Raw genomic sequence first — 23,234 nt, forward strand, 5'->3', positions numbered from 1 at the left:
GGCTCACTTGGCACAAACACAATCTCCAGTATCAAATGAGTGTTCTGGTGTCAGAGCTGGACTCTAGATCAACTGTTTTCTGTCAATAGTGAACAGACATTTTGTTGATTTTTTTTTTTTTTTTTTTTCTCAGAACCCAAGCGAGGGTGGAAGGATCCTGAGGCCCGATGTTAATTGGCTCCTCTTGAACAGATGAACTCATAACTGGGTTTACTGATGTGTGGCACCAAATGTAAAAGAGGAAGGACATATTCTGGTTCTTACAACAACAACAAAAACTCTCTTAACTAAATCCTCACACTTGAAGGCTGAGCTGTAAATGCTACACTTTTGCCAAAGTGGTTAAATTTTCATCAATAATTCACGTGAGGTGGTGGCGCCGATAGCGCAGCGGCAGCGCGCGCACCATGTTGCGAGGCTTTGCTCCTCGCGCGGGCAGCCCGGGTTCGCGTCCGGCCTGTGGCCACTTTCCCGCATGTCTCTCCCCACTCTCTCCCTGTTTCCGACTCTATCCACTGTCCTATCAATAAAGGCAAAAAGGCCAAAAATAAACCTTTAAAAAAAAAAATTATTCACGTGAGGGTTTTCTCAATAATTATTGCTGGAAATTGACCATTATGTACAAAAAAGAGGTTTTTAATCGATAGCAATCAGAGCTTGCTCAGATTGTTGCTGCTCAAATCTTACTTTTAGTCATTCATTGAGCAGAGGAACAATTATAACAACACGATTTTGCATATTTCATCAGATGTTCACTGATGATTTCCATTTACAGTCAGACCAAAACATTTACAATTACAACTTTGTGTAGGTTAGACCAAGAAATGTTCCAGTTTAAGAGCCGTGGACCATCCATTTGCTTACATGCTGGTCAGGTTTTCAGGCTTTAGCCTCATCATTGAAACCTTTCAGACCTAATGCTCATCATCACACACTATCCTGGTAATCTGCCAATAAATCAGAAGTATTTTGGATTAGGATTTTGTTCACAGCTATCCTGAGTTCATTGTGAAAACCTAAGTACTAAGAGCTCTGAAGCTTGGTGACAAATTATGGTAATACATCTTCTCTAAACTGATGAAGTCGGCAAAGAAACCACGTTTAATTTGGTAATAAAAATGATGGGTCTGCTGCAGTTTCTGTATCTTTCATTTTAATTAATCTGTCTTAAAAAAGACGCTTTTGCCTCATGAAATGAAAATGAAATTCCTGTGGGATTTGGTCGTTTTTTCTTGCCTTTTTATTATGAATAGCTCTCCCTGGAAAAATGAGAAACTCATCGGCGTTTTGCATGAAGGAACGACAGAAAACAAATCTCTTCGCCCTGCATTATACGACTCGAAAACAGCCATGATCAGACAAGAGTGAAAAAGAGAGAGAGAGAGACAGCAGCCTGTAAAATAAACCCATCAGCAAAGTCACAGCTCATGTTGCATGACTTCCATGTAGGTTAATGAAGTCCTCATTTAGACTTTGAAGAAAACTCGTATCGCAAACCAGGGGGAAAAAAACCCGCACAAACGGCAGGTAGAACACTTCCTTTTTCAGCCATCTTTTCTGAACACCAACTGAGATGCAGGCTACAGCAAACTGAGCACGGCATCAAATGCAACACAGAATGCTCCGAACAGAGACAAAGGAGCCCCTCCACCCATGGCGAGAGAGAGGACAGTGATTAATGAGGCCACACCAGTGGAGAGTGGCTCCGTTATACTCCACCTCCAGTCTTGTCTCTGCTTCGGCAGTGTCAACAAGTAACTAATGACTGCCAAGATGTCTGCTGTTATACATTTCCTGGGAACATCACAGTGCTTATCAGTTTTAATGCTGCATTCACACGCTGGTGGCACAGTGCTGGAGGCAAACTACAGTAGATGTTTATTATCTTTAATACAAGAATATTAGAGGTTGACAATGGCGGTAAACTGCAGTCATGGTAAACACGTTGGGTTTTGTTTTATCTCTTGTTGCTGTGAATTTGAGTTATGCAGAGGCCTGTGCCGTTTATGCAACTCCAAATGGACATGCTAAATGCTAAATGGACTTGAGCTTGGATAGCGCTTTTCCAGTGTTTAATAGTCAACTTTTACACCCCTGATCACACCAATACATTTACACTTATTCACACACTGATGGCACAGGCTGCTTTGTAAAGCATCCATCACTATGAACCAATCCCATCCAGGCATGTAACATTGGGAGAAACTTATCTTGCCCAAAGGCACATCGACATGTGGCTGTCGGAGCCAGGGACCGAAGCCACGACCCCTACGGTTGAGAGTACTCCACTGATCCACAGCCACACTGAAAAAACCTGTTTGAAAGAGAATCCAGCCAAACCCGACTGGTTCTTCTAAGCAGGAAATAACGAGTATATGGTCTAAATCCAAAAACGATGATTGGATAAAAGAAATATGAATATCATGATAAAGTCTGGTTCAACTCAAACTAACGTCCATAAAATCTGATACTGAATACTAAACCTGTTATAGATCATATATTGAATAAGCTGTAATTGCCGAGCTCCATTTCAGCAGTTTCTTTATTAACCAAAGATTTGTGACTGTTCTCCATTTCATGTCAGTGTTCTGAAAATCCTCATTTTGTGAAATGGTTATGCAACACTTTTAGTAAAGTATTCTTTTCTTATGATATATTAAATCTGAAACCGATGTCTGACACTTAAATGTGCATGAATTAAATGTATTCTTGGAACAGAACATTGAAACAGAGCTTCTTTATTATAGGAGGGGATATCACTACATTTCTTTCATTTGTCTAAATTGTCATGCCAACCAGTTTGGCCTCACACTTTACAGACATCCCATGATGCCAAAAAACAATGCTTTCTTTTTGAAGCACCCAGTGTGAGAGCAACATAAACCTGTCATCTATTCAGACTCTATGGTCGGCTCTAATATTTTAACTAGTGCCGCCTTTATCTGGGGGAAAAAAAAAAAAAACACTCCACGGGAATCTTATGAAGTCTCTGCACTCTGTTGGTCAGAGAATCCCTCGAGCCACTGATCGAACTGCAATCTCCCTGTTCAAACACAGCTGCATCAATGGGCTTTTAACTCAACGCAGCGGCGGCGGCCCCCCCCCTCCATCACAGACACTGAAATATGCACAGCTGCTGCTCTGTTGCCCAGAAACTGAATGTCATTTCAGGAATACCCCCCATTCCACAAACAGGATAGTGTTACAGGAAGCCCTGCAAACAGCCCGAGCCCCCAAACTCGATTTTCCCATCTCCACCCGGCCGCTGCTCCAATGAATCCACTTTCTCAAGCCCATCTTTCTAATGAGAGTTCAGATGTCACTGAAAAAGTGGAGATTGGATGAAAAGACGGACATAATTGCACCTTTCCTCGCATTTATTGACTTTCTGGTATCGTTTTCCCATCACTGGTGAGCTAAACCACTGTTCAATCAATGCAAACTGAGTTGCTAGTGCTGTAATTTCAAAATCACATTAGTGGAAGCTGCTGCTTTAGTTTAAGGGTTATACTAACAATTCTGCAAACAGACATCGGAAGAAACACATCCATCATTTATTTCCTTTGCATCAGTTCTTCAAACCTTCAGTTTTGAGTAAAATCAGATTTCCCTGTACAGATTTATAATCTGTAGAATAGATTTGCCACATTTGCTGTTAATAGCAATAAAAGGAAAAATTAACTAGATTGTCCTAAAAAACATTGTATGCTCAAATAAAACATTTCTGAATAATCACGAATAATCTAAAAAGAAGTGCAAGTTTTCTTATTTTCATTCATTCAGATTTTTTTTCAGGGTGTCAGCGTCTTTGACCTGCCACAGGTTTGGACTTTGAGAAAACATAGGGACCAGTTAGCGCTGCTGTCTCTGTCCTCTCCCCTCAGGCTTACCTGTTCGTCTTTACGAGATGCTCAGAGAACAATACAAAAAGTTGGTATTTGTCGACCGGTCGATAAAACAGTTAGCGGTTTCGTGGCTGTGACGGAGGGCGGAGCAGAAACACACGCAGCAGGCAGGATGACTTGAGCACCTTGGTGCAGAGGTGTCGACGCCTGTTAGAGCCAAACTGCAGTAAAACAAGCAGAACTTAATCTGTTAGTCCTCTGTATCTGCTTTGTTGTCCTCACAAGTATCTCTGTCTGTCAGCCACTGCTCACACTGTCTCTTCTGCTCACAGCAGCTGTGGGGTGAAGATACCGTTTCATTTTATTTTTCATAAAAGAGAAAATTAACAGTTACTAGTTTGTTCTCAAGCATGAGCTGTTGAAAGGAATGTAAGTACTTTATACATTTTTTTTTCTCCCTGACACAGGAAAATGAACAATATAATCCAGTTGTGTAACTTTGCCACCCTTTCTAAGTGTTTACATTCATGTAACACTAAACCTCATCACTTTTAAACCCCATGCTCTGTCGTGTCTTTAGCCAGCAAATCAACTCAGGAGACAGTAGAGGTTTTAAGAGAATTGTAGAAATCACATGTAAAACATCCTTTTTTTTCCTTCCACTTCGGTGCTCCGAGGCTGCCACTCTGCATTCCTTCAAAGCAGGTGAAAATGTGATAAATAAATGCAGCAGGGTTGCAGGGGGCTGTCCCTTATTAACCTGACAGATCGTTTATATTTGGTGCAGTCTGAGGCCTTTTTGCAAAGAGAGAGCTGGCATTTAAGGCCCTCCGGAGGCACTAAAGCCATCGGGCTCGTAAGAAGAGCCATATCCGCGAATGAACTAATTAAGCTTCCTCAATGTCTTCAGCAGAATGGTGCCCTGAGATTGTTCTCTGCAATAGCAGTAATGAGAAATACGGGGGAGGGGGAGGAAAAAACATGGAGAAGTGGGGGAGGGGCCTGGAGACCTCATCGTCAAATGCATAAAGATTGTGTACTGTTCAGAACAAGGGAGATTAGCAAAGACACTGTGGAGGCAGGATTTCCAGCTCTCTCTGTTCCTGTCCTGGGCCGGAGGACCTGTTGCACTTTTGAATGCTAAGTCCGTATTTTTCTTGTCTTTGTTTTGGAGCCTTGGTTGCGGCAAAGGCTCATTAAAGTCCATAAACAATGCGGGACGTGCTCTCTAATGAGCAAATGCCTCTGTAAGAGGGCTCTGTCCTTGGGAAGCTGGCCATGTCAGCTCAGACTGTATCCAAACATGGTCTCATGCATCTCACCGGCTAACAACCGAGCCATTCTCACCAGGCTCGTTTGTGCTCTCCGTCTCCCATTTTTCATTGTTCCCTCATTTTTCTGTCCTCTACTTCCCATGGAAATGATCAATCGTGTTATCTTGTGACAGGGAGCGTTGACTCATTACAGTCTCGCACAGTGCTCAACGCAGTTTGGAGACTTCCTCTTTCTGCTCTGGGTTGCTCCTTTAGGGGATGCTTCCAAGGAATAGGGAGTCGACAAAGTCCCAGGAGGTTTCTGTGGCAAAGGGTGGCGAACTAAGTGATGTGCTTGGCCGGCTGCAGAGCGCAGTGGAGCTGAATGAAACAGCACAGTCGAAAACAACGGTGCACTCTCTCTCTCTCTCTCTCTCTCTCAGTCTCGGTGTCACCGAGGCCCTACAGAGTATGCTTTCTTTGAGACAGAATGAAAACATTTTAGAGAAAGACACGGTGGAAAAATGGAGCGTGATGTGGCATTTTGAGTTGCTCTTTCACGCCAATAGTGGGTCAGACACTGATAAGTGATCTACCTATGGCTCACTAGTCACAGTGATTCTGAATAATGATATCAGCAGCTGTGAGATAAATCTTCATTATTCCACAGACACAACATACCAGGATGATTCCAAAAACAAAGGAGTGTACAGATAAGCTGCGCATGTCATACCGCTGACTTATTCCAAAAAAAGATCAATGTTTCACAAAAAGGAGGGAAATGAACTGACAGAAATGAAAAAGACCGAGACTAGCAGGAGCCCCTAGAGGCTACAATGTTCATTAGACCCATATCATGATGGTATCATAAAGCATCTCAGGGCCCGGCTATTATGGCTGCAGTGGAGGTAATCTTAGGGTGCCACCGGGGGAAAGGCTGTTGGATAATTAACATCTTAAGTGTTCCCCGTCTCCAACACAGTAGACACTCGTTAAATTTATTGGCGTTCTGTCCGTTCGATAATGAGACGTCTTTGCATTTTACACTGAGCTGAGTGTAAAGGATACATCCTAAGGAGGGCATGAATACACCATATGCTGATGCTTATTTGACATTTCCTTGGGACACTTGTTTTGCACAAAAAAAAAAGACGAAATCTTGACCAATCATGGCAAATATTGTTGATGGAGTAAAGACCAATTTTTGCAGGCCAAGACAGATGAAGCCTTCTTTTAAGAACAAAGCAATCACACACTGCATTCAATCTTGATGGATGTCTACCAATTTGGCCGAGTTACAATACATGTGCACCAAATCCATTTAAACTTCAGCAAGGCAACATCTGCTCACAGATCCACTTTTATATAAGCACGGTCCAACCAGCAGAGACAAGCGCATAATTATGTCTCACAACGGAGACATTCAAAGGACTGAACTTCACTGGATCCACATTTTTTATTATTCTCCAGCTTAGGTTCAGCTTTGCTCTGGAGATGTGGTCTGTACGTTCAGACGGTATGTTCTGTATACGGAACAGATTGATGTGACGCCTACATTCAGGCTTGTTGAACATTACTTACTCTCACAGCCCTGCACTCTTGTTTGGCCTGACAATACAGTACAGCAAGTGCATCAAAAAGTCGTCAACAAAGACCATTTTTTTCCTGTCCTAATATCTTGCGGGTGTCAAGAGACAGCTGTCGAGATGGTGTCAGATGGACCGGCATAAATAACTCCGCTCAACCTCGCAGGAGAGAGCGACACTTCCAAGTGAAAAACTCCTGAAAAACGGTAATTATCTCTGCACACTGGCAGATTTACAAAATGTGCTTCTAATGAAAGATGTACAGCTGCTCAAGGCTATATAGAATGTATATATATTGACTATAGACTGTTGCTGCTCATTGAGATGAGAGTGCCACTGAGGCAACATTACAAGTCTTTGAGCGGGAGCCTTTGGGCAGCTCAGTCTCTCAGGCCGCTGTTGGCTGCTGTAAAAAGGCCGAGCCCTTCGACCCCCTCGTGTTGAGCTGGCCCATCTGGCTGCCTGCTCCGCGAGCCAGCATCAATCATATGCAGCGCGACTCGCTCCCTTTGTTTCTGCAATGTAAACATATTTCATCCTTCTGGTGTTCAGACGCGGCGGCTCTGCTCTTCCTCTGACATTTACCTTCAATCTGTCCGGAGAGATGCTAAGAAGTCTGAAAATCCTATTTAAACACGTGAAAGCATCAAACACTCCATTTGAACTATTGAGGCAAATAGAACTGGTCTGATTATGCTCACCTGCAGGCAGCATCCAAAATATACGCAGGCATGAAAGCAAAAAAAAAAAAAAAAAAAAAACACCTTTTGAAACATTCATGGGTCTGCCTTCCTTGCATTCCAACAGTGAGCGAAATGTTGGACGGGTCCGCTCTGTGGTCGTGTTCCTTGGCATGGGGTGAAAGAAGACGCTGCTGGCATGAAATTAAACATTTAAAGGACTTCAGAGAAGTAAGCTGAAGGTTTATAGATTGGTTAAAGCTTTTCAAACGGTGCATTATTCAGCCCAAAATGCAATGATAGCATGAGGCAACGAGTGAAGGCTGCAGATATTCAAAAGTTAATATTTACTCATTCACATGCAAGGGATTTCCATTTCAATTTGGAGTATTTTAAGACAGTTGTGCGGCACAAGCTACCAAATACTATGGGGGGGGGGGGGCTAAGAGCGCTTCTTTATCAGCCGTCAACATTCATGTATCATCAACAGAGCACATTCTGTCCTCCGCTCCATGCAAAAAAAACAAAAAAAAAAAACAGTCCACTGTATCCATTTTCATGTGCAGGAATAATTTCTGAACTGTCATGGAGCAAAATAATTACGCAGCGACAGAACTTTGCTGTTACGGAGGCTTATTAAAGCAGCCGAGCAGAGCATTATTCTGAAAAGCCTCACAGATAAAACAAGACAGCTGTCAGTCAGGAGAGCGGCTATTCTTTCCCACTGACACAATCAGGCCACCAAACAAACACGTACAACAACAACAACAACAAAAAGTAGCTCCTTGTGCAGCAGTTTGTTTGGCTGCAGAATACCCAACGTTATTTATGAAGAACACGACAACATGCATCACGTGCAGTTCAACGCAAAGATCTCTTCTCATAACATCTGAGGTTTTGAATCACGCCAATCAGTTTAATTTAGACAAAAACATGGCTGAGAAAATGTTGCAAAGGGAATTATGAACCTTGTTAAACACATGTACAGACGGGCGCGCATCAAGTAAGGCAACGTGGTTAGTGTGTAAGTGATACTAAAGAAACGCTTGTATTCATGGATTAAATGAAGGACTAGAAAGCTCGGTCCACGTCAAACACTCTCACTGCTCTCAGGAAGCTTCGTGACGTAAATTGAGGCTGCAGCGACACAAATAGAAACAATGAATCCAGAGGTTGAAGAGCCCTGCCAGCCCCGTGCTCCCTCCTTGAAGACACTCTGCATTGTGTCCCGCCTCCCTTTTTCTGTCCTCCCCCTCCACCTTTGTCTTGCCTCCCCCGCCTCACAGTGAGCCCCCTCCTGAAGCTTTTTTTTTCTTCTTCAGGAGCCGACCCCTTCCACAATGCTGTTAGTGTGAAGCCTAATAAATCACAGACCTCTCCTGGTCTCATCAAACGCAGCAGCCGGACCGTAAACGCACAGTGATGGAAGAGAGCCTCTTCGAGGGGTTTGAGTTGGGTTAAACCGCGGCGATGGTGCTGAGATACTCAGTAAAACCGTGAGTGTGTTATTCATTTAGAGAAATCAAAGCGCACAGAAGAAAGCTGTCAAATCCTTTTTTTTTTTAATATCTGAAGTTTTTTCTGCATAAAAGCAGGAACACTGTGCTAAGAGTGAACGCAGTTCAGCCTGTGTTCACATAAAACTACAGAACAAGCTGGGGGGCATATGGAGAATATAATTGACGTGGAAAAATGAGCACCCAGTTTATGGGACGTTTTGAAGCAAGGCTTTATGCATCTACTTCTTCTTTTCAATAAAATCAAAAGCATAGAAATATTTTTTTTTTAAAGGAGAAGGAGATGGGGGGGTGGTTGACTGAAAAGAAGTCGTCGTCAGCATGTGCCCTATTGCAAGCTTTTACTTATATTGTCAAGCACATGCTATAAAGTAGTCTGTTTATGAATCTGTGCTCCGCCTGAATTAAAACACCTGACCCCCCCTCCCTTTAATTCATAAGGTCAGAGGTTTATATCGACGGCCTCATTCTCCCAATGAACACGTCCTGATTTATGTGTGCTTTTATTGTCACACTGAGTGCTCGCCATATCAATCTGTGCACGCAAATTAGAAAATTAATCATTCATCTTGGTAATCCTGCCGTCTGGTTTGCAGCTACATTCTCTGTATCAATATTTTTTTCTCCTGTATAAAAACCCAAGTGGCACTTAATGATTCACTTTATAATGAAGTAGCTGCCTATCCTGGAATTAAGAGTGATTAAAAGCACGCTGTTTTACAAGTACAATTCTTCATTTTGATTTCTCTAGGGGTGCGGCTGTGGCTCGGTCCTCTCCCAACCCGAGAAGTTGCTGGTTCAATCCCCAGCTCCTGCAGCAACATGTCCGATACTCCCCCAAGCTGCGTCGGCTGCGTTGTATGAATGGGAATCAGTTACCTCTGATTACAGCTGGTGATCTTTGGGTCTCTCACCATTTGATTTGGATTCTTGGGGGGGTCACGATTCGAATTCAGAATTTATTTTCAATTCAAAACTATTCTGGAATCAAGTCTGGTTTTCAATTAGTCCATACTTCAGGGTCTCCTCCATTCATCTGTGAGACCGGCTGAATTTGTTGCTGCTCCATTTCACTTTCTAGTTAAAAGAGCTAGCTGTTGCACTTAGCAGAGAGTGCTAATGAGGGATAAGAATCTTGATTTTTACATAAACCGATTACCCTCACTTCAGATGGTCATTTTACGTAGCAAGCTGTCATCGGTGTGTGAATGGGTAGGTGCGACATGCTTTGAGTAGTCAGAAGACTACACAACTATATAAACTCAAGTCCATTTTTATTTAGACCATTTTTATTTTATTTTACCAAAGCAGGTTAGAGAGGGCCACAGATCTTCCAAAGCCCAGGAAACAAACTTGTGATCGGCAGCTTCTGATTCGTTTGAAGTTTTGAGTTTTGGTGCACAGGTGGTTTGGTTTAGGTCTGAAATGTATTCAGGTAGTCTTTGTTTCTGTTATGACAACAGCCCCTCCCCTCTCTGCAGCGAGAATGAGGTTACCCTGCAACCACCTGCTACCAACCCCAACAACGAAAACACCATTTATTTTGATCAGTCTGACCTCATCAGGGTTCAACATGTGATTTCCATATGGCCAGCAGCACGGCTCTGGTTAGATGCTGCTCCCATATTAGATTGTGGGCTGGATTTTTACCAGTTAATTAGATGATATCTGACACACCAGTTTGATCAAACGCTCCATGGAGTCTGTGCTGCATCCGCTGACAAGCTCACTCCTCGAACTTGCCTCTTGTGTTTCCTCCTGTTTCCATAGTGTTACCCCCCAGCGGATTTCACAGCAATGCACGCAAACAGGGGAGGTTATAATTGCTGGGACAACACCTCGGATGTCTTTTACCATTTTGATTCTACTGCAGAGGAAGCAAAATAGCTGTTTTCTCTTTTTACAGGGAAGACTAGTTTTTTTACGAGGCCATTACCTGGAAACACAGATTTTGTATTCTATTACTGTAACAAAACATAGAAAATGTAATAAACTAACTATTTATTATGCTTTCTGCCTCACAGCTGCAACTGGTCTTCAGTCTGCTGTTTCTGCACACACAGCCACAAGACTGCTTTAAAAAGATCTCTACAAGTCTTGAATAATTACTGGAAGCCCGGCTTCTGTATCACTCAGTGGGCACATTTTCATTCAAATGAGGCCTATACGGACATACAGACATACGGGCAGGGTAAAAAAAAAATCTGAGACGAGGCAGTTTGGAGAACAGTTAGAGAGCTGGCCACCTGAGGTTGCAAGCAGTCTGCAGTGAAATAAGTCATTTTGGACTTTTGCTGGCACGGTCTGAAAACACCACGGAGCCACAGAGGATGCTCGCCTCAAGAATGTGCCAATTTAGAAAGTAAACAAGTCACTAAATTCTGCACATCTCGCTGTTTTGTTTTTTTTCCTTTCTGTCTCCCCGAAGATGCACTTTTTTCCTTTTCTGTTTCCTTCTTCACACAAAGGCTGCAGCAGCTTGGCACCTGAGGAAGCCAGCCAATCACAGAGGCCGTGGGATGAGCTAACTGCCATTTCTAGGCATTACATCATGATGGTGAGTCACTACTCGGGACTGAGAGACAGTTAACGGCATACATAACAAATACATTGCGACCGTGCGTCTCCATGACAGCTCAGCCAAAGTGAAGTGGGATGATGAAGCAGTGATTGTAAGAAAACGCACGAGAGGCCGGCTCCGTCTTTGAGCTCGTAATGTGCATCCAATAAACACCTTTTATCACTGAGGCAAGAATAATCCTCAAGTTACTCGCTGAGCTGCAGCGCGTAAATTGTGTCAGACAACTTTAGCTCAGGTAAACTATATCAGTGCCAAGACATCCCAGCAAGTGATGCTGAAAAACTGCTGAGTTACAATACATACAGAATGTACGTGTGGACACAAAATACTCTGCATCGCCTCAGGCCTCCGAAACATCCCTAAACGTCAGCTGTGGCCTGAAAACAGAAGCGAGTGCTGTGTCTTCACATAACCTGCTGTATTAGAATTCAGGCTTTCACCTTTCAGTTCCATTTCAATTCTCGGATTCAAAACGATTCTGGATTCATGATTCAAAGTCTATTTTGAACGAGTACTTCAGGATCTCCTCCAGTCACCTGTGAGACTTAAGTGTTAAGGAGCTAACGTTAGCACTTAGCAGGGAGTGACTGATTAGCCCAACAACGACAAAAATCGAAGTTACGAAGCGAGTTCAAATCTCAGAAGAATCTGGATTTTTACATGAATCGATTTTTTTTTGGGGGGGGGGGGGGGGGTGATGGGGGGTGGGTGTGGTGGCACAGATGTCTTTGGTAAGTCTAGCCAATCATCAATACTTTGCACATGCATATAAGAGGCTAACAGATGCAGGCTAGTGTTACAGCATCTGTTGGGGGGGCAGGGGGGGGGGCTGTTTCTGCTCTGAAGTTGAATTACAGTTGCACAAATTATTTTAAACATGATGACACACTTACTGGATCGTGTTGAAATAAGTCTATGGTCAAATAAAAAGTTCGGCCTCGAGCAGTGGACTGTAGGCAGAGCACATGTTAAGCTTCTCCTCGAAAAGAGACATTTATCAAAGGTAAAGATTCACATGAAAGCAGTGCATGTGCATATAGATGGATATCGTAGACAGCAGTGTTAAGGGAGGGGAGGGGGCAAAGAACAAAAAGGCTGTGTGAAACTTTAGTGTATAGCAGCTACCACAGCAAAAAAGTTGGATTGTTTGCGTTGCCAGTCAGAGAACAACATCTAATCCTTTGTAAAGTCTCTGCTGTTTGACATGCAGCTTGCATTCTTTTTGTCTATCTGCTGCACATGCCGTCTATTCAGGTCGGTTAGCAGCATGCGTCGCTTGTGTCTTGAATTTAAATAGTGTGTAGCATAGACAGGCACAACAGTTGTGCACTGGAGTCACAAATCCATCACTTCTGTGTATCTACATTCATCTTAAGCAAACACAAAAACACGGGGACTAATGACTGATAACCAAATCAGCCAATCACCTGCAGCTACAGAGTATGACAACACGCTGTCTTCTTAGCTTTGAGGGAAAATTAACACTTTTTCAAGGAACGGACTAAAAACAACAATAAGATCACTGCATCAAAACAAAAAAGGCAATCGATGAAAAAAGAAGACGATATTTCAAAAACTGAGACAGGATCACAGTGAACTGTGTGGAAGAAACAGCACTGCATGCATCTCAAATGAGCAACAATTATCCCTGTAGACACCAGGTGTACACGAAAATGAGCTGCTGCTCCAGGTGGTTTGAAAGGCAGGATTTCAGAGCTGAAAATCCTCTGTCGAATTGAAGACAAATACAGCAGGTGTGATACCAGAGAGGCTGCTGAAATCCAGGAACAAACTGCCTCCGACTGCCGTACACCTTCACTTCAATGAGTCCCTAAGCTGAGGTACAAGAAGAGTAGGGAAGAAGAAAAATACTACAGAACTGGCACTCTCCATCTCAGTAACAAGCAAGAATCATGCCAGAGCTGGGGGTTACAATCATGTCATCAAGAAAGTCAGTTACTGATGAAATTATGTCAAGCAAAGTCACAACTAAGTATTCATGTGCAATCTGAAATCAATAAATACATCGTTAACCTGAAAAAAGTTCCCTAATCTATTCCTTAGAGAGCCCAGGATAAGAAGAGAGTGGAAGGAACAAAGGCGTTTGGCACATGGTCTGCTGCGACAACACAGTTTTCGTACGCATCTCGTATGCACCTAAATTATACCATAATATGTATGTTTTTATATGGTTTGTCTGAACAGCCTTGTTAGAGCCCGAAATGTAACAACAGCCCGAAATGTCATCAAAAAAAATGAAACAAAACCCAAAATATGATAAGTGGTCGATAATGTAACAAAATGCTGAGCCCAAAACGTTTCTGCACAAAATGTAACAAGCTGTGACATTAAGAGAAAAATATGTTACAATGTTTATGGCTCAGCATTTTGTTACATTATCGACCAGTTACTCCAGTTATTTTGGGTTTTCATACTTTTTTTTTTTATAACATTTCAGGGCGTTGTTACATTTCGGGCTCTAACGAGCCTTTTTGAATCTGTACAACGAACTGTGGAAAAGAATTTCTCTAAGGGGACGACTACTAAATAAACTCACTAACTAACTCACAAAGACATTGAGACAAGTGCAAATGATGAGTCCATGAACTGCTAAAGTAAATGTAATGTTGGTCCAAGGTTGCTGGCTGAAAGGGAGAAACTAAATCTGATGTTTAAGGTCATATTGGAGCATTTTCTTTGAAGCAGCTGAAACGTGTAGAAAATGGACTCAGGCTGCAGGGCAGGCAATGGACACTCAAGCAGCTCTGTTTAAACTAAATTGGACGGTTGCCTGGGCTGAAGTGTTTACATCTGCAGCTGGCATGTGTAAGTCCAGGAAGAGGGGAAAAAAAAAGGGACACGGTGTCAGTGCTGCTGGAAAGTTGTGGGATCAAAGATTCACTGACCGTGTTTACATGGCCTGTCGCACACTGGACTGACAATACAGACAAGTAGTTGATAAAAAGCAGTATTCACATTTTTCTGTGGTGAAGGCGTCAACCCAGAAAGTAAAAGGATTAAGCCAAAAAAAAAAAAGACTTTCCTGCCGAGGTGATGAGGAAAAAGTGTGTGAAGATGGTGTCTGTGGGAAAACAATGGGTGGGTGTTTTGATGTGTGATTGTTCGGCTGGTGTGTGTTGGCCTCAAGTCTTTCACAACATGTCATACCACCTGAAAATTGTAACTCATCTTTTCACAAACACTTTCCACACATAGATGAGTTTTTGGAGCCTTTTAGCTTCGTAGAAGATAACACCTGCGGCAGACAAGCATACGCACTGAGAGTGTCGCAACACTTCTTCCAAGCACATATGGATACCGTTGGTATGAAAGCTTATAGTCTAAACTTACTGCACCGAAAGACAACATGAGAATAAATTCATATGAATGATAATGAAATACAGATAAACAGTGAAGTCACCTGCAGCTGAAGCCAGGTTTTGTTTCTATAAATAAACTGTTTTTTTTTCTTCTGCAAGCTGTGTCTGATTTTTTAAGCTCATTTGCTGGTGCTGTTCAACCGTTTACTCCAGAAGTATAAAAACACCTTTTTTTTCCAACTGAGTTAAAAACACAAGATATTTTCCAAAGTGCCTTTCACAGATAAAAATGCCATCTGGTCACCAGTGCCAGTCCTGAGGGAAGCAAGTCAGAATAGTGACACACTATAAATAAGACCGGGCCCCCCTGCTGATAATAAAGAAAAGTGGAACATCGATACAAACAGTATCTATTCCAAATAAAATCGCTGCTTGTAGTTCACCAGGCGGTTGAAGGAGGACAGAGACATCACGCTGGGATTCTGTTACGCAGTAAAGTAGTCCGTCGTCACCTTGGGCTCCCTCAGCAGACTTGGCAGGTTCACTTAAACAGAGCGCTGCGGGAGGCTCCGAGCCAAAGCAGCACAGATCATCAGTGCTGATGTGGATAGCCTGCTGAGGAGAGGCCAAAGGACTGTGTTGAAGATGCTCAGTGTCACAGCAGACGACTGCTGTCCACCATCACCTTCATCATTCTCCCTGCACTGCGGGGCTATTAGCCTTCAGGCGGCGGCGGCAGCAGCTTCAAAGACTGTTTTAAATCAGAACCACTCCCAGACATATTTCACCTGGCTGAATGTGTGCTGCGGGCACATTCGCATCAAGCACACTGTACCTGAATCCATTAGGAGCTGATACCATGTCACCCTGCTGAGTGGGCCGAGCCTTCTTTGAAGACAACTGAGGAGTTATTTCGTTTTTGAGCCGATACAATTCAACCAGGGGCAGCAACAGGTAATGGGGGGCGGTCTGAATACATTTGTGAGTGTGAATGCATTTATAGCTTTCAGGCATGTTGAATGTATCAAATTAAAGTATGTAGACCACCAACATGGGTCTGAGGTTTATCCTAACCTGTCAGAAAGTGTTTGTTGAAGTGGGACTTCCTGGGAGAGGATTTGGACTTCCTGAGTGGAAATGACCATTAAACATGAGACAGTATCACTTTACATTAAAGCACAACACGAGCCATCAGAGCCTGTTTGGGTTTACACGTTTCGCAGCTCTGAACATGCTGTAATACATTTCTGCTGAGTAATGCTGGGCTGATGAAGAAAACAAAAACTAATTGAAGGGAAATGGAGTTGTGGAAGGAGGGGGAGAGTTAGACCCCGTTCCCTACATTCAGTTCCCGATGGGACGCCGTCATTGCGCAAACAATGCAAATCACTCATGGTCCCCATTCATGCACTGATTAACATGCAAAGACGGCCTCTGCTCATCTAACAGTCCGCAGAGAAGAAGCCGAACGGCCGGCAGAGTGAGTTTGAACTTCTGTGTGAGGAATCACTTCTTGATTCATGACTGTGTGGCTTATAAAGCACATGGCCATGAAGTACGTCTCATTCTAACCTCAAAGATTTTCTGACCTTTACAGTTTATTGACATTTTTAAATTTCTTGTCAAATATTACGCCGTTTCCACAGCTCTTTTGCTGATGTTGTTGTTAGAAGTCATATCAGAGATTCATCATAATAAAAGTAACTCATTGTATTTCCCTTCAGTCCAAAGTGAATATACTGTAAATCAAACAGCTTTCAATCAGCTGACAGGTAGAGCACAGACACAATGCACTGGACTTTAATCAGAAAAATCCTCATCTCCACGGACATCATCAACAGTCTCATCAATATCATTTGGGGTGTGTGTGTGTGTGTGTGTGTGTGTGTGTGTGTGTGTGTGTGTGTGTGTGTGTGTGTGTGTGTGTGTGTGCGTGCTTATTAAAGAGCCAAGTCTTTAAAAGTGTTGTACAGGGACTCAGCAGACCAAATAGAGTTTGGTCATTCAATCCACCACCGGGGGGCGACACAGGAGAAGAGTCGAGTTAGCGACCGAGGATAAGAAGGACGTGGTTAGTTGACGGAGCGTAGTGAGCGAGAGCGTTCAGGTAAGAGGAGATGTTTTTGGAGCTCTTTTGTAAGCACATCAGGTGTTTGAATTTGATATTTAAACTGTCTCTTATTGCTCGCCATTTAAATGTAATTAAAGTTTTGAACGATTGATGTTTTGAATACACTTCTTTGAATCAACCGCTATTCATGAGTGCACTGATTGGTTCATCCAGGTCCACAGTTGACGTTACTTGAGCCAATTACAAAGAAATGAATAAGAGTACACACTCGTATACATGTATAAAACAAGATGAACGCAGAGTAATAAGAGCTTGTGCAGATTTTAGCATGTGGCACTTCAACTCAACCTGTGATTATGACTCAATGCCCTCTTTGCTTTAAGATAACTGTACAGTATAGCTATAAAATATACAGCCGACTACCAGCTGAACCCAAAGGGGGAGCAGCTGTAATCTGAGCAGCTCCAGTGCTGATGAGAATTTGATCAACATAAGCTGTTAGAAATTGGTACAAAATGCGTACATGTCACTATGAATTCAGTGAGGATCTGTTTGTAACTACAGAACGAGGCTCTGAAGTTCTGCAGAAACTACTTTTATTCAGAGAGCAGACTAAAAACGCCTTATAATTTTCCCTTGTTTGGCTTCTTTTTCCAGTTCCCATAAGTCAAAAATAGCCTGTATTATTTTCATTGTGGCTTTGAACTCCCCACAGCAGTTAAAGTCCCATATGTTAGCTATTTAAGAATTGTGTATTTTCTCTCCCTCAAGAAGTTAAACTTTTTCGTCTTTTTTTAGGGCTCAGCTCTAAGTTTGGTAGGTGAAAAACATTGTTTTAGATCTAGAGGATCATTCCGTAGACTTTACAGTTCGCTTTGTGTTAAGATGGAAAAACACATGGCTATGCTTTGCTCTTGAGCTCATAGTATCTTGAGTTACACGAAAGTGTTTAAACTGGCTGGCAGGTGCATGGCAGTAACTGGGTGGTCAGAACAAAAGCAGCGTTTAAAGAGCTGCTGTGGTGGGCGTCTTGTTGTTTCAGGTACGGATGAAATGAAGAAATAGAAATGAGGAAGCCCAGTTTGAGTCATAGATGCATGATTCTGCCAGACGCCGGACACTGGACAGCAGTTTATAATGCCATCAGAGGGGATTTTACAAACGCTAAAGGATTTCATAACAAGTCATCAAAAAGACCTAAAAATCTGGATCAAGCTCTGCAACATAAAGTCTATTTCTGAGGCCAAAAACCTCATCGTAATCCTTTTCCGGACTAAACGTCATCAAGTAACACTCCTTCATTTTGTCAGCATTCCCTCAGTGCTCCCTCTGCACCCAAGCCACGCCCCTCACTTACATGCTTTAGCAACATAGGCCAAGAATCTCCCGAACAATTTCAACCAAAATCTTCATAAAAAGTGTTTCTGGAGAAAATGAGCATCCCTGCCTTCAACAGATAACTTCTCATCCCCTGAACAAGACGTGTGACACATTACCCAATAGGTGTATCAAATAGTTTGGTGTCACTCGTTACACATTTATGCTGCAGAATCATGACCATAGGTGTGATTGTGTTGATGGAGCAAACTTTCTCTTAGTTTATTACAGATAAAGTAAAACATGTTATTACACAGTGGACCAACTGACTGCAAACAAGATAAAAACGGTGACCATGTTCTGTTTGACCAGCACATTAGTCAGTCATTTCTTAAGAAGCAGGAGTGGGACCCTTCCGGTATTTGTTACTAGCCTCAGAAATGTAATTATCATTGAGCTGGAACAGTCCTGGAAATCAATAAGTGTAATTAAATTGTTCAGCCTTCAGATTGTGTGATACTGTTATTACCCTTTTAATAAACCCCAAGCCTATCAAATAATGTGATCCATTTCTTTGAATCCCTGCCTCCATTGAAACAGGGCAGAGCTAAAGCACAGTTGTCTAATTAACTCCTCTTGGTTCCGTTCACTTTCCCTCCATACGAGGTGCACTGAGTTGTGAGGGCGTCAGAATATTTTGGCAGGACCATGAATCATATAGGAAAGGATGAACACATCCAGAGGTCGCCCTCTGCGCTGCTAATATACCAACAGAGACACACTGACAGTGTTTGGGTGGAAAAGGTAGGGAGAAATGCAGTACATTTGAAAATACTAAAAAAAACTCAACAATGAGCGCTAAGCTGCATGCAGTTCAGTTGAAAGGGTTTGTGCATATTTACAAGTCAAAATAAGCCAGTTTACACACATTACATGGCGTGGGCTGCTGCAGGATTGACATGTTTTTGTATGGTTCCGGTTCCCTTCATAAAAAAAAATAAAAATAATTCCTATCAAAATGTGTGCAGGAAAGAGTCCCTGTGGGAAACACACTCGAATAGTACTTTTCTTTTGCAAATGAACAGCAAAAGCAACGTGCTAACATTACGCTGTAAAATAATGCTTGAATAACTTCAATGGACCAACACACTAAAGAACCAAACGTATCCATGTTACATCATTTTTTTGAAGCGTTGTTGCTTCATTCCGACAGTTTTTCACATCAGCCTTTCTTCAGACATAATAAACTATTCAAACTGAACATCAGGACGCACAAGTTGGATTTCACCGCAGACCTTATTTTAGGTATCAAAGGAAAATCCAAGGTGAACAAAACATTTTAGACGCTTGTCTCTGCTGAACATAATTCAATCCTGACCCATATTCTTGCCAGGTAAATAGTACTGAAGTGAAACATACCACAGACAACAGTAAGTCCACTAGAGGGCGCTGACAAGTTCATGTTTTAACTTTATAACTTCAGTCTTGGACACAAAACGATATATTTTGGTCATGAGGAGTTAATTAAAATGTCTGAGGGGCTTTAATTGTTCAGTGTTATTTTAACAGTCAGACTGCAGCCAAACACTGTGAATAAATATAGAGAGAGGAACACGCTGCACTTTTATGCAGCAGGTGGAATTGTGAAATCCAAACCTGTGGCTAGAATCATCATCATGTTTGTAGTAAATAGTGAATTAACCTTTTATATTATTTAAGTATATTTTCCTCTCTCTGAGGACCCCTGGGGGTCTTCAAAATCCACTTGCAGCACACAGTTGCAGTGTAAAGAAAGAGGAGCAGATGCAGTGAGGGGAGTGATGTGAGAAGCAGAGGGGGTGGGGGTTTATGGGGAGAATAGGGTCCCCTCCCGCCGCTCTATAGGCTCCAACCATGGGACCTCTTGGATTGGACCCTATTGTATACATTGAATGACTATTCAGTAGTCTTCAATGGATGACGACTCCCCCCGCCCCTCCTCGAACGATAAAATTAAATACTCTGAACAAATGTCAACATCATTTTGCGCCAAAAATGCACGGCGCTAAGAAGTTAGGAACTCTAAGAAATAACGCAGCGAGAGAAACGGAGTATAATGTGATAGAAAGGAGGTCAAAGAGCGATAACCCAGATGAACACTGGTGTTAAACTAAAATCCCCACATTGACACGTCCGCGCAGAATTCTGCTTGTGTGCCAAAATCTGATGATGACGAGGGTGGAAATGGTGAGCACATCTCATCCGACCCACGAGGAGTCTTCAAGTGTGCGCTTAAGAGCCACACACACAAAAATCGAATTTCTTTCTAATGAATGTCTTCAAATCTGTTTTTTTTTTTTTTTTTTTCGTGGAGCGAAACAAAGCATCCTCGAGGAGAGCGAGCGAAGCTCCGCACACACTCCATCCTCGGTGCGTCACGGCTGACCCAGCACAAGTGAGAAACCAGAGGGGGGTCTTCTACATGTGAACATATGGCGATGAGTTAAAGGTTGTGCGACACCGTTTTATATTCGAGAACAGTGTCTTACAAGCAGAAAGTGGGAGAATAAACAATATGCGACGAGAGAGAGAGAAGGGGGGAGGCAACGAAAGCGTCCCTGAACCCCAAGTCCTCATCTCCGCCAGCATCCACTAACCTTAAATAAATGAACTCACAAGTCACACAAAGACGCAGAGGCACGTGCTGATAGTAATTTCTATCGAAATTTCATCAACACACACTTTCTTCTTTGACTCAGGGAGGACAGTAACCGGAGCTTGTGATGGCACACTGCGCGGACATTCAAAAACGCACTGATTCAAGCGCCGACTGTGAGGTGAACGAGGAGGATAAAAACATCCTGAAACTAGATGGAAAATGCGTCCCGACTGCTGGCTTATGTCACGGTTCATTCGGCTCAAAGAGGGGATACAACTCTGACTTCTTGCAGAAACTTTTGGTTCAAACGTGGTGAATTCTGCAGAGCACCAGCACTCTAACCTTTTACGCCACCACAGTCCGGAGTCTGTGGCAGGGGATGCCCGCTTGCGGGACCAGAGGATGCTGCCCCAGAATTAAACACAGCTCGGCCTGCATGTTTTTCAGATTTTGCACCGACCACCGCCTTGGAAATTAATCTCCACATAACCTCAAATAAATAATAAATAAGTCCGCTTCTTACCTGCAAAGCCAATGAATAGCAATCCCCAGATGAGGTCCCTTGTTTGAAGCATTGTAATGTGTCACAGATATTCTCCTTGAAGAGCAGACGCACTTTAAACAAGCGATGTGTCTCTACTGAAGGGGGATAAACAGATATCAGGTTGATTTTTTTTTTCCCAAGGAACAATCTGCTACCGGACAGAATTTTGGTCCTTGTCGCTACCCGTGTCCGCGGCACAATGAGTGACAAGCAGCAGCCGAAGCACGCACTCGCACACACACGCACACACACAAATGCACTCAATAGATACCAGCACGAATTACTCCGCCCGGTAGGCTATAGGCTACACGCACACACACACACACACACACACACACGCAGAGACACACACATACACACACACACACACACACACACACACACACACACACACACACACACACACACACACACACATACATAACACCGAGGGGGCGGGCTGAGGTGATGCAGTAACAAAGTAGTGCGCGGAGCTGACTGTGTGTAGACAGCAGATGGTCACCAGAGGCTCTAACTCGGATTACTGAGTTTACACACTAAACTGCCTAACACTGTTTCAGAAACACACGAGACGACACGACGTGAGGACTAATTAAAGCTTTGATTCATATAAAATGATGATTAAAAAATAAGCCAATAAGGTGATTGAAACACTTCATCTCATATTTATTTTTTATTTGTTTACTTTTAACTCATTTTTTATTGAATTTAAATCACTAAATAAAAATATTCGGCTCAGGTTTCATTTAATTAATTATTTAATTGGTCTTAGTCTGGTTTCATACAATTTCGAGTATTTTTTGGTAAGCTACTAACTGAGAATAATTTATCAGAGGAATCAAAATGCTGCAGATTTAAGAAGGTGATAGGAACAGATGATTTAAGAAATAAGAGTGAAGCTTTCAATTACCACTACTAGAAGCCAACACAAGCCTACTTGATAAAAACATCCAGTTGATCTAATATGTGAGGGAGCCACTCAATTTTAAATTCAGTCCAACCACATATAGTTTTAAGGTAATCTTTGGAGCTTCTTGCTTTTACTTATTTTATATAAACTGCATCACAGTGTTGTGAATGAAAAGGTTCAAACCTGTGATTTTAAAGTTTGAATTTAAAAAGGAAAGGTGTAGTAGTACAAGATCGATGATTCATAGAAACAGAGTTTGTCATGGTCGCTGTTTCTCTGTATGCAGTCTGGTCCTAACTGTCCATTTTGTAAAGGGAATCTTCCTGGAATAAAATCTCCAAACTTAAACCGTTAAATCTTTTACTGATACGTGAACCAAATCAACAAAAACAAGCAGTATGTCATTTTGATAAACTAAACACATTTGTGTTTAGTTCCTCACCCTTCCACTAGATGCCCTCAGTGTGTTTCTCTACCCTGCACACCTGGCGGCCTGTCTGTCTCACCAGCTGCACCCTGCTTCATGAAGCTAATCAGAGTAGTTTGAACCACTGGGGAAAAGTCAGTAAAGAGTGATCATTGTGATTGATTGCCTCAGGAATTAGGCTTGTACAGTAAGTAATGCTAACTTTTAGATTTAAGGTTTATTTGCAGTTTAGTTTTATGGCCATTTGACAATTTGCAGAGTGAGATTGACTCCCCTTTTGGATCCTAAGTGTTTGCCTTTTGTGTGCTGGACAGATAAACAGCAGTTGGTTTGTCAGAGAGATATTTTCATTTTCAGAAAAGCTGTTGCTGTGAAAAACAGGATTGCAGTTTTTTGGGGGGTTTTTTGAAGGAAAATTAAAAGAATCTAAAATTCCAGCCACGTCAAGAGATGTTCAAAAATACATTTCTTAAATTATTCATGTGTCTGATGTGGTTTTAAGGCAAACAAGAAAACACAAAATGACATCAACTCCTTTTCCCTCA

At 42.4% G+C, this 23,234-nt stretch overlaps 1 protein-coding gene across 5 annotated transcripts in view; it reads right to left on the reverse strand.

Annotated features, from left to right (window-relative positions):
• The window catches only part of ncam1a (neural cell adhesion molecule 1a), a 261,066-nt gene extending 239,398 nt beyond the window's left edge, over positions 1-21,668 (reverse strand). Inside the window, exon 1 of one of the 5 annotated variants that reach the window (XM_079356703.1) lies at positions 21,332-21,668. In XM_079356703.1, the coding sequence (XP_079212829.1) occupies positions 21,332-21,383 (52 nt within the window). In that variant the 5' untranslated portion in view covers positions 21,384-21,668. The remainder of the gene's footprint in view (positions 1-21,331) is intronic. The other 4 variants (XM_079356704.1, XM_079356705.1, XM_079356707.1 and 1 more) reach the window with 4 other exon arrangements.
• Between the last annotated feature and the right edge of the window lie 1,566 nt (positions 21,669-23,234).

Source organism: Symphodus melops (genome assembly GCF_947650265.1).
Source record: "Symphodus melops genome assembly, chromosome: 11".
In the NCBI taxonomy this organism is placed as follows: Eukaryota; Metazoa; Chordata; class Actinopteri; order Labriformes; family Labridae; genus Symphodus; species Symphodus melops.